We start from the raw sequence: 15989 nt of genomic DNA on the forward strand, positions 1-15989 counted from the left end.
TCACCATTTATATTTAACTTCTACACTGCTGTGCAAATGTTCAGGGAATTGTTCAAAGTGGACACTGTTGCTTGTGGCACAGTCCTCTCTAACCGTAAAGGTTATCCAAAAGAGCTTGTTTGTAAAAAAAAAAAAAAAAAAAACACACTTGTGAGGGGTTGCAGTGCCTTGAGTAGTGAACTGCTAGCTGTGAAATTTGCAGACAGGAGAGATGTCTACATGCTAATTACCACCCATGATGAAAGTAATTTACGAGTGACTCTTCGGGCTCAGGTTGCTTTGCTGAAATACAAACCTGTGTGCATGTTAGACTACAATAAGCACATGGGTGGTGTACACAGAGAAGATCAGAGGCTGGAACCTTACACTGCTGTTTTAAGGCTCATATTTGGTATAAGAAGCTGACTATCCATTTGTTTAATCTAAGAACATTAAATGCTTATGTTGTATTCAAAGATTGTTCTCCAGACTCAAAGATGGCATTTGTTCAGTTTCAGCAGTCTGTGATAGGCAGCCTTATTGTAGTGCAACAGGCAAGTGTTCCTACAGTTGGAGTGGTGGCGGATGTGGCTAGATTGACAGACTGTCACTTTCCTGATTACATTCCTCCCATGCCCCCTTGTCTGGCGATGTGCGTAGACTGGCGCTTGGCAGATGGTGTGCGAGGACTGGCGCTTGGCTGGCAGTGCGCGAGGACTGGCGCCCTGCATCGGCTGGCGCCTGGCTGGCGCTGTGCATCGACTGGCACTTGGCTGGCGCTGTGCAAGTAGTGACTTGCTGCTAGTCACTAAACACACTGCTTGCCCAATGCCAGTCCACATACTCAGCCAGCCACCAACCGGTGTGATTGCTGTTTCAGGCATGTGGGCATATGACAGTTATGGACCCTCGAATGGCACTGTCTATTGATGTGAGTGCTGGGCCCGCGGCTGGCAGTGTGAATGATCTTGTGTGTGTCACGTGTGAAAGGTGTGTGAATGGCCTCTAAAGCGGTTATTGCCTTGATGTGGTTTTACAGCTCACGAGCTGTGAGTCATTGGTTCAGTTTTTTAATCTTTTAACTATTAAGAGTGTATTTCATTTTTGTGAAATCTCTTGTTAATAAAATGTTACATTTTGAACCTCCACTCACCCTCGTGCCAAATTCAACCAGTATTTGTGTGCACTTGAGGAACAGATGGTTGTGCATGAATATTGGTCTTTTTTGTCTTTCTCTGCCAGGGAGTACATAGTCTGTAGGGAAAATCTACCAAACCCAGATATTTTCATACCTAGACACCCAGGGGAGTACAGGGTGGTGGGCCTCTCGTGGATCTCAACAATTTTTCATACCCACAATGCCCTGCAAACCTCAAAATGTGACTAAAATCACACCTTTTCCTTGCCTTTCTGTGCCATATTCTTGCAGAATCAGAAGAAAACCACAAAATTCCTATCTCTCAGCGTTTACCCAGTTATTCTAATAAAAATGCTGCCCCACTTGTGTGGCTGGGTATAGTGCTCGTGACAGGAACTGATCAAACTAACATCAACTGGAGTCCTTGCACAGGGACCCTCATTGACCTTGGTATGCTTTGTTCTGGTGCAGTCACTAGGTCTACCCACAAAAGTGAGGTACCATTTTTAATGGAAGACTTGGGGAAAGCCAGGTGAAAGGAAGTCTGTGGCTCCTCGTGGATTCTAGAACGTTCCATCAAGAAATGTGAGGAAAATGTGTTTTCTGATGGATACAACTACCTGTGGATTCCTCACCTTATGAATTCACCCTTGCACCAGCATCGGACGGAAAATCTTCCCAGCTCTCCACGTCGATGAGGACGTCACAATTACACGGCTCCACGCGACTCCGTCTGATGTCACAGTGCAGCTCAGTTGTTTGCTCTGGGTAACTTGGAGAACCTACAAACCCTATACATCCTATAGGATAGGAAGGGTCTAGCAACGTAATGGTATATTGAATTTGTCAATCTGCCATTGTGACACAAAGTTACAGATGAAAATGTAGTCACATATGCCCATTTTGGCCTACTCATTTTCAATATTTCTTTATTTCAACAGTTATTTTCCTTGGGAAAACTTTCACGGGTGTAGCAGCGAAGGAGTTAAACTAACAATTTAGAAAAGATGGATTTTCCAAAAGCCAGGTTATGGCAATACAAGCTGCCCCTTATAGAAATAGAAAGGTGGTTCCAGTTTGTGCAGTGAAAAGTATGTTTGGATCCAGTTTTTCAGAGACACATCGGCCTCATGTTTAGTATGTTTAAGTACTACATATTTTGCACCTGGATGTTGTGTTCCTCAAGGGCTGACTAACTGACTTAGCTAATACTAGATGTAGGTTTTAAACATGCCAAAAGAGTTTGTTTTGACACATGCTTTATTCAGTTTGGCTTGCAGCTTCTCAGGGTTGAGGTTATGTTTTAGAGTCACACAAATGGATCGTCCAAGCCTACACGCGACGTTTGACATATGTCACTGGTGTATTTTCTGCCAAACTGTACTGTGGCTTGAATAATTGGGATTAGCCAATTATTTACCATCATTAGGAGTCAAAGCACGTGCACTTGGTGGTGTTTAGTAGCATTTTAGTGTCCACAGTCCTACGGTGCTAGTACTCATGTCTACAATATGGGGCTAACCATGCAAAAAGTGTCCTTTCCTGCAGAATATATGTTACAAATTTCTGTAACAGCCATTTATCTTGTTCAATGAGTAAGCAGAAAAATCTCTTGTAGGTATCATATGGTCACGCTTAACAGGGCAAAACGGTGGGTGCCAGGAAGGGGCAGCCACATCCAGAGAGGTTGTATATCAAGTACAATCACAGCTGTGGAATACTAATGAATATATATTTGTTTACATCAATTTTTGTTTTTTCAATTAGAACATATTTGGGAAAAAGACAAAACAAAACTAATCTAAGCCATACAGAGAGTGATGCACTATGCAAGCCCTGAGAGGGTAGAAACAGTCTACTATAGGAAATACTATTCATAATATATCCAAGACGCATGTAGCATCATATAACAGTATCACCTACCTTGCATTTATCAAACAAATGATAATGCAATAAACCGCCAAATGTGAAGATAAGAGCCAGCACATTTTTCGCTTAAAAAAATAGTCAAGGAATAATTTATTTTATAGAATAAGAATCTCTGACAGACAGAGCAGATTGTTAACATATACCATATATTCAGACTCAACCTGTCTTGCCACCTTGTTTTTAGACATGAATATATTAAAGGACAGATAACTAGCTGGAGCTTGCTGGAACTTTTTAAGTTGTGTGGAGTGAGGATGCATATGCAAGTTGACCGGGTAAAGTTGGAAACTTGAGAGAATCCTGACCTAAGACAAAGGAGAAAAGAGACAAAACTTGGAGACTGGCTGACCACCAGCCAGGAGACAGAAGTAGACACAGATTCCTAAACCTAACAAGCCAAGTGTGTTCTGGCAGGCCAACTGCACAGAGATGGAGAAGTTCCTGAGAGTTATCAGCAATCAAACCTGTCTTTATAAAGGCACATTTTATGTGGGGAATTAGACTGACAATAGTCACATTCGATCCGACGGGAGAGATCTTACCTATCCCCTTTACACAATGCATGACGATGTCAAGCTCTTGCCCTGGGCGGAGCTGCGCAATCAGGATATCGTCGTGGACAGGGCACAGGTCAGCCTTTGGAAACAAGTCAACCTGATTTCCAATTGGGACCCACGTCATGTGCTTGGTATAAACTGTAGACAAACAAAACAGGACAGCATATGTTAAGGAATAACTGGTGAAGCATCAAGCAAGCACAAGGAAAAAATACAGCGGGATGACCTTACTTGAAACTCCTAAAGACCTAGTTCAAATAGCTTAAGACACATTTAGCCCAAAAGGTTGCACATATATTAACTGGCAACAAACTGTAGAATACTCTTTTTCAAATATTCATTGGGTGGCTGTAGGATGCTGGCCATCTCTGTAGTGTTCCCCTGTGTTTGGGTGCACTATACAGATAGTCCAGGACAAACCTTATTGGCTAACAGGGTGTTAAATAATAAACCTAAAAGCTCTCTACCAATTTATAAAAATAAAGATTTTTATATGAATTTAAACACCAAGATGATCAGAATCGGGTAACTACTTTTCGAGATATCAATCTTTACAGTTTTCAAAAGGTGACAGTCCAATTTTAGGGTAGGGTAATGTTATCCTATGGGGGGGGAACCATGTAATGCATTTGGGCATTTTACAGTGACTTATGGGACTGTTCCCTGGGACTTAAGGTGAGTATGGTGCAAGGTCCAAGGCCACACTGACAGGTCACTTTGGTAGGCTCTGGGGTGTCTGGGTGCAGAGGTGTGTTACAGCGTCAGGTGTCTGCTTCATTTCAATGGTGAACGATCCAGTCAGGAAGAAGCTGCCAGCTGGGAAGAGGGGACAGTCCGGCTGAACCAACAAGGGGGCTCAGGTCTCATGATGCTCAGAGATGTAGGGTCACCTTTGGTCCTCTTCTCCTTAGGCCGGGGCGGGCGGGTGCAGAGGTGTCCTGAGGATACGGGCTTTTGTCACCGGAGACACTCACAGTAGAGGGGGACTGCAAGAAGAGGCCGAAGACGGCGTCTGTAAGTCCACAATTAGCAGACCAAAGGTGGGCTATGGATCTGAGGACCAGGCGGGCACAGTTGGCTCACTTCAGTTTGGACTAGGGGGCCACACGTGCAGTGGTCCTTTCCGGTGTCTGCTTTTGGTGGTCCAGAGTCCTCATAACTCTTTTGGGGTGCCTGCAGGATACAGGGAAGCACCTCTGCTACTCCACAGGAGTTCCTGGGTCTTGAGTGAAGGCTGGCAGTCCCCCAGGCTTTTGGAGGCACAGGCAGCTGCAGGACGAGTCGTCTATGGTGCAATTGTCGAGGACAGCAGCCAGGCTGGCAGGGTTAGGGCCAAGTCAGTTGCTGGTCTTCTATTCTCACTTTTCATGACTCTTCAGTGACCCTCTTCTCTTAGGTCAACAGGATCTGCTTTTAGGGTGCCAGGGGCTCCCTTAAAAACTAGATTTATGGGCAATGGGGGAGTTTAGGGTAGTAGCCAATGGGCTACTGATCCCTGCAGTCACTAAACCCTCTATATGGCCAATTCCTGTGGGAAGTGGGCTAAACCCTATCCCAGAGTTCCTAATTCTACCCCACACACACAAGATGGTGGAATTCCAACCTCTCTGTTCACTTCAGGTTGGATACCCTAGAGGTGTGTCCAGCCTGGCAGTGCAACACCCTCCTGCATAGCTAATTTTCCTGCCTGTCCTGGTGTCAAATGGGCCTCAGGCCAGGGGGTGCCTCTCTCAGGTCTTGGGAAGCTGGAGGTAGGATACCAAAGGCGGCAGGGACTTTGAAGTCCCTGCCTTGGTATGCAAATTACAACCTATCCTGTTGGCGGAGGTGATAACACCTCCTGCCAGAGGCTCTCACCTACAGGGGGTCAGAAACACGTCTCTGGTGCAGGCGGTTGTAACCAGGCAGCTAGCACACCAGGGACTAGTAGGTTTCAGGGGGCCCCTCTAAGGGGCCCTCGGGGAGCATGTCACAATAAATAAAATAATGGCATCAATATGGATTAAGAGGAGATTTTTGATACCAACCACCACTATTTTCCGAGCAGCCATCATGTAGCTGGGTCACTCGTGCTGACCATTTTCATTTTCCAGTACATGCTTTAAGATGGCTGCCCTGTCACTTGAATATCTAAGGTGCCATAATATATGCTGCAGTCCTTAGGGACCCTCTTTAGTACTCATGCCCTAGGTACTAGGTGTACTATTTACTAAGAACTTACAGGAGTTCTAAAGTCCTTTGCCAATTGTAAGTCAATCAGACATACCTTGTTTTAAGGAAAGAGCACTGGCGCAGAGGTCTAGTTAGCAGGCCTCCGTGCACTGTCAAGTGTTGAAAATCAGCATCTAGTAGTTCTAAAAGGGGGCAGAAAGTGGGGCGGGCATCTGCAAAGAAGTTCAGTTTCCTACATTTGCTTTGTTGCCATTTCCAGCGATTATCTGTCAAGTAAGCTAGCCCATCTACAAGTAATAAATAAAAATAATACTAAAGACCTGAGCTGTAGTCTATTTGTACAATATAAGCATAGTTATTCGTTTTTTTTTGCCAAGATTTAAAATGTGGAGATGGGCAATGAGGTTTATGTAACAGTTTCTTTACATTTCCTGTTTGGTCTTCTACCTGAAGCAGGCTTGAAAAAACTATGCTTAGGCTCTAACAGGGGACTTTGCAATTACATGATTCTTTCTGAATTCATAAAAATAATATTTGAATGTGCGCGTGCAGTACTAGAACATAATCATTTAAATATGAAAATATGCCTAAGGAGTTAGTAGCTTTTGAAGCACATAATTTCAAACTAATCAGCCATGTATTTGACCGAAAGTCCCATGCTAAAAATCATTTTAAAGCTGAAGGGAAAAATTGTGCTCATACTAGAGTGAAAAATACCACTGGCATTTTAAGAATTGCAGACTGGCAATTAGGTTTTACTCTTTCACAAAGCCAGGATCCCCAAACTCTCTCTGAAGCTACTTTATAGTTTATTTTTAGGTTTCAATATTTTAGAGTCAGACACAAATGGCCTGGCAGTCAAATATAACTCAATCACCGTAACCAAAGAAAAAAAAAAAAAAACACACGTAGAGACAGTTCACCCATCGAGGAGCTACGGTGCTGCTTTGCAAATTCTTTGCCTGCTTCCCTCTCTAATTAGACTGATTGACTTTACCGGTTTTATAGGAAAACAAACTATGTCACGGATGAACAAGTTACTTACCTTCGGTAATGCCTTATCTGGTAGAGACAATATCTAGTTGCAGATTCCTTACCCTGGAATTTCCCCAGGGGTCAGCCTGGATCTGGACATTTTTCTTGAGCAGCACCCCTGGTTGCCTTTAGGTGGCATTGATTGGCTCCGTGTGCGTTGTTGACGCTGGAAATTACGTTGCGGGTCCTATATAGGCTCCACCTTGCACACTGACGTCAGTTTCCTTTTCACGACTTTCCATGCCAAAGCCACACCTGGTGCGTCAATACTAAGTCCCTGAAAGGAGAGTCCCTGCCCCTAGAAAACAGTTCCCAGAGTGGGGAGGACGGTGGATCAGTAAGGAATCTGCAACTAGATATTGTCTCTACCAGATAATGCATTACTGAAGCTAAGTAACTTGTTTATCTAATAGAGACTTCTAGTTGCAGATTCCTTACCTTAGAATAGATACCCAGGCAATGCCATCCCCGGAGGAGGGTCTGCGAACTAAGATCATACTAGAAAGTCTTGCAGGACCGAACAAGCAAAATGCTCGTCCCTACGGTCCTGACTGTCTAGGCAGTAGTGCTTGATAAATGTCAAGGACTGGCATTCCGAGTGCTAACGCAGTGGTCACAGCTTTGGCTATGGTCAAATGAGCACGCAAACCCTCTGGTAGTTGCTTTTTGGCCAGTGCATAGCACCTCTTGATGCAGAGTATGACCCATCTGGAGATGGTCCTCTTCTGCACTGCCCGACCTTTATTCGCACAACTAACACTTGATCATCCACCTGGAATTCTTTTGTACGATCAAGGTAGAATGCCAATGCTCTTTTTGGGTCCAGGCGGTGGAGTCTCTCCTCTTACTTAAAAGGATGTGGGGGGAGGGGATGTAAAAAGTAGGCAAGGTGAATGACAGGCCTATATAAAGAGGGTGTCACCACATTAGGCAAAAAGGAGGCCCTAGTGCGAAGCACCACTGTAGGAAAGTAACTCTTTTTGACATGGTTACCCCCCACGCTTTGCCTGGTACATGGTGTGATTGTCAATGAACGTGCACTGGGTTCCTGCTAAAAAGGTCCCCTTTGCCAACTGGCAGAACCTTTAGCACTATCTAAGTCCCTAGTAAATGGTGCCCCTGGTACCTACAGCCTATAGCCTGGGGTACTAGAGAAGGCCCCTCAGGGAAGCAGCACAACTTGTGTCACCCTAAGGGACCCCTCATCAAGTATGACAGGCTGCCATTGCAGGCTGCATATCTTGGTGCAGACAAAAGTGAAAACACAACATGCCACGAACACCGCATGCAATATATGTAAGTCACCACCTAATAGGCCTTACAGCTGTTAGGCAAGATGCATTATATTACATGTGAGGGCGTACCTCCAGAAGCAGATATGCCCCTGGTATGTCTTTGTCAATCCTCAAACATAGTAAGTGAGCACGGCAGCCATTTTAAATGCATGTGCTGGACAATGGTCAATACGAGTTCCCCACCTACATGATGGCTTCAGTGAATATAGGATGTTTGGTATCAAATATCTAATATTGGTGAACCCACACTGATACCATTGTTGGATTTACCAATACATGCACCCAGAGGTCACCTTAGAGGTGCTCCCTGAAATCCTACCAGCCTCTGATGTGCTTGCTGACCAGTTTCTTCCATCCTGCCACCCGAGACATGGTTCTGTCCCCCTAGGGTAAGAGCCTTCTGTTCTCAGGAGGCCCAGAACAAAAGCCTGTATGGAAAGAGGGTGTAACACCCCCTCCTAGAGGATGACCTGCTGATTAGCCTCCCTAAGGCGGCAGGTCTCAAAGGGCTGCCGCATTTGAAATGCGAATCTGGTTCCCCTCACACGAGAGAAGACCACATCCCATCCAGAAGCCTATTTGGCATCTGCACAGGCTGGAAAATTAGCTAGTAAGGTAGCCATGCCACCCCCAGGCTAGTAGGTGGGATCCTGAGAGGTGGACTCGATTTTTTAGCGGTAGCCATCTTTGACTTCACATACCTAGGAATATTGGGACAGGGTTATGTCCACTTCCCACATTAGTACCCTACACGCCCCTAATACTCCTAAATTTAGTATTTAGGGGAGTCACTGACACCAGTGAAGCAGATCCTGACGGCCTAAGAAGACCAAAGATACAGAAGAGCCGCAAAAGCAGAAGAGGAGAAAAGAATAGGTGACCTGGTGCCAACCCCGCCTGCCTATCTGCATTCCTTGTCAAAATCTTCACCAAAGTTGACTTATCCTGCAGCTGTGACTCCAGAAACCCGAGAGGTCTGGCTGCCTTCAAACAAAGCCTCAAGACCTCCTGTGAACAGTGGACCTGTTCTCCAGCAAACTCCAAAAGAAGGGACTCTGAAGCCTATGGAACCACCAAAACCTGACACCTGAAGTCATCACTGCACCTACCGTCTCCGTCCGGAGTTGAATCCCCAACCCTCCAGAGTCTTCTTCTTGAGTTGTGTTGTATTTATTGACCATTGTGTGTATCTGTACATGTCTTGCACTCCTCTGTGTTAAGCCTAAGGTTGCCCAACCACACTACCCTTAAGTAGAGCACTTTGGGATTGCACAACAGGCCCGGTCTACTCACTGGGGAACCCCTGGACCCTTTACACTGTATCCCCCTACCACATAAAGGGCCAACTTCCTACAATCACTTTGTCAGGGTAAATGGAAAGGTAGGGTGGCTTAGATGACAATGCCTGCAGCTCACTCACCCTGTGAGCAGATGTGATGGCCACAAGGAAGGCTGTTTTCAAAGTGAGAAGCCTAAAGGGGCAAATGTGGAGAGGCTCGAAAGGAGCGCACATCAGAAATGTCAAAAGCAAATTCAAGTCCTATTGAGGCTTAATGAATGGCGATGGAGTAAACACATGAGTAAGGCCCTTTGAAGAACCTATTTACAATGGGAGACTTAAACAAAAAAGAAATGATCAAGCAACCTTAAAAAAGCCAAACTAGCAGATAAATAACCTTTGAGAGTGCCCATAGCAGAGCCCTGCTGGGCCAAAGAAAGTATAGACAACAGCAGCTCAGAGAGAGGGGCAGAAAGAGAGTCAACAGACTTATTTGTTCACTATGCCACAAATTTCTTCCAACGAAAAGGCATATACCGTCTTGGTGGAGAGAAACCTGGCTGCCAAGATAATATTACAGACTTCGGGAGGAAGGTCAAAAGCTGTCAACTGTTGCCGCTCAATCTCCATGCATGAAGGTGGAGAGTGGACAGTTTCGGGAACAGAACCCTCCCCTGCTGCTGTAACAGAAGATCCTCCCGAAGGGGCACTCGGATCGGAGGATCGATGGCCATGCATAGTAGCTTGGGATACCAGACTCTCCGAGCCCAGTCTGGAGCCACAAGGATTACTTGGTGCCCGGTCTTTCTTCATCTCCTTGAGAACTCTGGGCAGAAGTGGTATAGGCAGAAAGGCGTACAGGAAGCCGGAGTTCCACTCGCGTCAAAAAGCGATTGCCGCCTTGAAAACTGCAGCGCCTGATACTGCTGACATTACATATTCTCTGCGGAGGCAAACAGATCTAACCAAGGCTCTCCCCACTGGTGAAAGAGACCTTGTGCCACCTCCGAACGGAGATACCATTCATGATCGACTAAGTATTGTCGGACGAGTTTTTGTGCTCTGGCGTTCACAAAGCCTGTCAGATGTTGAACCACCAGGGATATGCCCTGGTATTCCAGCCATGTCCAGAGGCGCAAAGCCTCCTGACAAAGGGTCCTCGATCCCACACTGTCCTACTTGTTGCAGTACCAAATGGCTTTGGTGTTGTCCGTCAACACCTGTACCATCTTCCCCTTGATAGACGGAAGAAATGCTTTCAATGCTAGCTGGATCGCAAGGAGCTCCAACAGGTTGATGTGGTATCCGGACTCCGCCAGAGACCAGATGCCTCTGATTTCTGCCTCTCCTAGATGTCCGTCCCATCCCAGAAAGGATGTATCTGTCACTAATGTCAGATCTTGATGGGGAAGGTTCCTCCTAACCAATTGTGGTTCGTTAGCCACCAAAGACGTTTTCGAGCAGTTCCCTTTGATATCTGGACTGTGCTGGAGAGATTTCTCTAATGCTGTGCCTACTGGAACTTCAGGTCCCACTGCAGAATCTGCATTTGCCAACTGGCATGTGTCACTAGAAGGATGCACGAGGCCCAGCAGACTCAAGAGTCATTCCCACCGAACTCCATGATAGAGGCTGAAGCATTGGTATCACAGCCTGAATATCCTGGACTCACCGCTCGGGAGGATAAGTCAGAAACTGCAATGTGTCCAGAACAGCTCCGATGAAAGGAGCGCCTGAGAGGGAGTCAGGTGTGACTTGGGTACATTTATAGAGAACCGCAGCAAATGCGGGAGGTCCACCGTAGTCTGGAGGTGGGAGATGACCAAGAGGCCCAAGAACCTATTCGTAGCAGGATAATCCTTGAAGCACTTGAGCGCCGAGTCTGCATTGTCCCTGAGAAAAGGATCAAAGGACATGTCCATCAGATTGGCTTAGACATTATCTGAAAAGCCTGACTTCGTCAGCCCGGCATGGCGCCTCAGGTCAAATGCAGATGAAATTGTTCTGCCCAGTGGGCAGGTCGTGTCTAGTCCACATCTTATTGTGAACTTTGCTGTCTCTCTCTCTCATCACACACTGCTTGAGTGCAGCCTGGGCCTCTTTCGGGACCTGTAGCAGCACCTGCGCAACCGGATCCCACAGTATGTGGGAATAACGGTACAAAAGGTATGCAGGGTTCACGGACCGCAATGCAAGAATGGTGGAAGAAAAAAAGCTTCTTCCAAAGTGTGTCCGGAATTTTGCATTCCATATCCGAGAGTGCAGAAGGGAACACTGCCCTGGAAGTGGAGGCCTGGATAACCAAGTTATCAGAGGTGGGGTGTTGCGTAAGAAAGATTGGGTCGCCTGTAGCAGGGTGATAGCAGCGGGCAATTGTCCTGTGTGGACCAGGTCCCCAGTAGGACATCTGTAAGGGCTACATTAAGCTGGAGCAGGAGTTTGGAGAATGACGCTCCAGGTAGAAGCACCTCTGTCAGGAGGATAGTCCTGACTGCCACCGAAGGCAACTCAGGGTTAAGGACCTCAGCTGCCCTCCGCACCACAACTGAATATGAAGCTCCCTCCTCCATAGCCACAGTAGGGGGGAGAAAGAATATCATTATCTGGAGAAGTATCCAGCTCCTTGGCCTTATCCAAGTCTGTACGCCAGTCCATAGGATCTAGGAGCTGGTGTTCTAAAGCGTCCAGCGACCCCTTCCATTTTTAACCATAAAACAGCCCGTAGGAAAGAGGCTCCGGATCAGACAGGACGCAATGCTTCTGTCGGCATCGGACAAAGCCCATCCAGCTCCGTGTCGGCAATAAGAATAGGGATGGCGGCACTCAGGTGCAAGGGCTGCGCCAGGAGCATCTGCTTCGGGACCGGCGTCTGGAAAGGTCGCGGTGGTACTGTAAGAAAGTGCCTCTTTTGACATGGCTAGCCCCACTTTTTGCCTGGTATTTGATGTGGTTTCAAAGTTGTTAGTGCCCAGGGCCCCTGCTAACCAGGTTCCCTGGGATAGATCTCCTTCCCAAAACTGTTGTGATGCACTGGTGCAAATGGAAACAAATTTAGGTACCACTATAAGCCCCTAATAAATGGTACTAAAGTACCCAGGGCACGAGGTATGAAGGGTAGGCCCCTGAGGGTAGCAGGACAGATTGTGCCACTCTCAGGGACCATGCATCCAAGTTCACCCAGCACTGCCATTGCAAGCTGAGTGTCCTGGTGCAATCCTAAAATGCAAAACTGACATGGCACACAGCCTGTGTGACCTGTCCACTTCATACTGCATGCACTATAGGTAAGTCAGCCCTCTTGAAGGCCTTTCAGCCCTAAGGCAGGGTGCACTCTACTGCATGCGTGGGCATAGATGCAGCAGCAATATGCCCCTACTGTGTCCGTGCCAAACCTGGGACATAGTAAGTGAACAGAGCAGTCATTTTACACACATGTGCTGGACACAGGTCAGTACGAGTTTCACAGCTACATGAGGGACACTCTAGGCCCTGGGCTGTTTGGTATGAAACAACTCAGAATGATAAATCCAAACTGGTACCAGTATTGGATTTATTGCAAAATGTACCCAGGTGCCAGCTTAGAGGTGCCTCCTGCAAAAGTTAACTACCCTGGAATGGTTGCTGGCCGGTCATAACCAGCCTGCCATCACCAGACAAGATTCAGGAACCCTGAGGTGAGAGCCTGTGCTCTCTGGGTCTAGAGAACAAAGTCCTTCCTGGGCAGTGATGTTTCACCTCCCCCAGGAATGTGCACAGCCGTGTCTATGAGCTTCAAAAGGTTTGCCGTCCTTGAAACTCGACCACTAGACCTGCTGCTAGCAGCAAATGCCCACCCCCGTTGCAAACACCCACTTCTGGCAGGAGCAATGGCGGGAAAATACACAAAGGACAGGAGGAGTGGCCACTCCCAGCTTGCACCACCCCTAAGGTGTTGCATGCAAGGTGACCCCTCCATTTCATTTTCCTCCATCCTGCATGGTAGGAAAATAGCCTATCAGGGATAGGGAAGTGACCTCTGCCCACAGGAAGTGGTCACATAGTGGGTGTAGCCACCCTATGGTAGATGACCCATTGGTCACTACTAGGTACTCCACTAAACGCCCACTAAATGCAGTATTTAGTGGGCACCTATAGACCTGCAGATCAGATTCCAAGGACACAAGAAGGCCTGCAATAAAGAACACCCACGACTCGAGAACTGCATTCCTGCTGCACAAAGAAAAAGGAACCAAATCCTGCCTGCTGCACCCAGGACTCAAAAATCGCTGCTGAGAGGTTGCACAGACACTGAATGGACTCAACAAAACCCCAGAGGACCTCTACCCTTCTGAAAATCACCAAAGGTTTCCCTTCAGATTGAAGGCATCACTCCTTGCAAGAAAGGAGCAAAAGACCAGTGAAGTCCAGTTCACTGGCCGGCCCCTGACCAAGGAACTGGACACAGCAGCCGGACCAAATTTTGTCCGACTGACCCGGAGAACAAATCCTGCAAGTGTGGCAGGTTTGGTGGCACTGTGACCTCCAGTGGCTGAACCATGTAATAGCCAGGGTCCTGAGCCTGCAACATCGGACACCCAGAAGAAAAGTCCACTTCGGACTCCAAAAGGACCAGGAGCAAGCCCCAGTCGAGGGACTTCAGGACAAGTACGAACCACCCCAGAGTGGCCCTGCTGACCTGAAATTCACCCTCAAAGTGACCTGCCTCTTGCTTTCAAGGGCACCTTGGTGCACAGCTCTTGGCTCACTGTCTACTCTGCACCCAGACTCCCTGGGCCCTGCAGCGGAGACCCAGCTGTGCTCTAAGGGTCCCCCACCCCTTGCAAACAGGGGGACCCACCTTGAAGTCTGCCTGTGCATTGCTTTTCCAAGTGGTCCCCCCACAGTGATCCTGCAGCAGCTCCAAGGACTTTTCAGCAGCTCTTCCCGCCAAAAACAGGAACCACCCAAACCACTGAATGGCCCACAATACTTCTTGACATACTCAACCTAAAGCAGAAGGAGACATTGGTAAAGGCATTGCCTGATTTTATGTGTATTTCTAAACATTTCTCCCATAGATTCCTATGGTGTGTAATTATGCAAAGAAATTTTGAAAAATCTTAACTTAAAAAATACTTAACCGATTTTGATGATCTTAGTCTTAAAAATGTTATGAAAATCTGAAGTATTTTTGTAAATTGGTCTCGAGTTAGTCCTTTGAGTGTGTGTCCACATTTATTGATACTGTGAGTACAACAAATGCTTTGCATTTCTCCAAGATTGGCCTAACTGCTCGACCAAGCTACCATAAAAATTAGAGCATTAGGTAGTCCTACGTGGGGTTGCTCAGACTCTCTGCACAGTTTGCCTGGTTTAGCACACTACATAGAGAGCCAGCCTCCTGAAGGTACGACTGACACTGGTCTGGATCCAGGCCTGGATCCATGGGTGCCGAGGCCAAAGCTGCAATGTCATTTCTGATGCAGACGACACCAGATGTGGAGCCAATCGACGTCACTTAACGGCAGGCAGGGTTACTGCTCAAGACAAATCTCTGGATCGTGACGGACGCTGGGGATAATTCTAAGATAAGGAATCTGTAACTAGAAGTCTCTATCAGATAGTTTGTTCATGTGCAGCACCTGATCATGTCAGGGGCAAAAGGCTCACACTGCTGGCTTCACTGGTACTGTACAGGTATGAGACTGATGGCTTACAGCCCAGTCTCATGCATTCACATACAAAGCTGATAAACTCCACTAGCCACAGGAAGAGCAGCATGACCAGTAACAGAGTTTCAGGGCTTGTCAATCGGGCAACCCTGAACCCTATGAAAAGCTCAGTATCTAACCAATAAATCAATGTCAACAAAAAAGAAAAACAAACCTTTAGACCCTTCAAAGACATCTCCATACCATCCCATGCACAATGCCAACCTCCTTCTAAATAACTTCAACTCTTTTTTGGAAAACCATGTGAACATCCATTCCCAAATTAAAACACGCAAGTTTAAGTCAAAGCCTTTAGTATTCTAGTACTTGCTGTCAAATGATGCACCCACATACAGGAAAGAAAAATAAAGAAAATGAAAACTCCTGATGACCTCATGATACTGAACTCCCTCAGCGAAACAGGCAGCTCATCCCATCAGCCAAAGCAAAAAAAGTACTACACCAATACCATCAATGAAGCCACCAACAGAAACAGAACACTTCAAGACAAGTAATGCATCAACCCCCACCAGACCCACCTATTGGCCACGCCACAGAAGTGCAATGACATCAACCTCTCCTACAGTTAGCAAATGGACAATCTAGCACCACATCGAAAACACCAGGCCTGCTTAATCTCTCACTTCCACTTAGTCCTGTACAATTTTGCAACAGTCAGCCTTCAAAGCCCTATTTCTTGTAGTTCTCGCCAACATACTCCACTCCCCCCTATGCCACTTCTTATGAAGATATTTTACCCTCATCCTTCATCAAAGCTCCCTCTGGGCAACGCTCTCAAATCCCAACTAACCACTGTCAATGCTTCCCTCACTCCAGGCATCTTCCCAGAACTTCTCAAGGCAGGCCAGATCAACCGACTAGTTAAGAAACCTACACTAGACCCTGATGACCTTG

The 15989-nt window shown here is 46.8% G+C and overlaps 1 protein-coding gene across 1 annotated transcript in view; it reads right to left on the minus strand.

The window, feature by feature from the left end:
• POLR1C (RNA polymerase I and III subunit C) overlaps positions 1–15989 on the minus strand; it is an 86179-nt gene that overhangs the window by 20230 nt on the left and 49960 nt on the right. Inside the window, exon 6 of the mRNA XM_069236257.1 lies at positions 3589–3741. Coding sequence (XP_069092358.1) covers positions 3589–3741 — 153 coding nt within the window. The remainder of the gene's footprint in view (positions 1–3588; positions 3742–15989) is intronic.

The sequence above is a fragment of the Pleurodeles waltl genome, chromosome 5, assembly GCF_031143425.1.
Source record: "Pleurodeles waltl isolate 20211129_DDA chromosome 5, aPleWal1.hap1.20221129, whole genome shotgun sequence".
NCBI classification, from domain to species: domain Eukaryota; kingdom Metazoa; phylum Chordata; class Amphibia; order Caudata; family Salamandridae; genus Pleurodeles; species Pleurodeles waltl.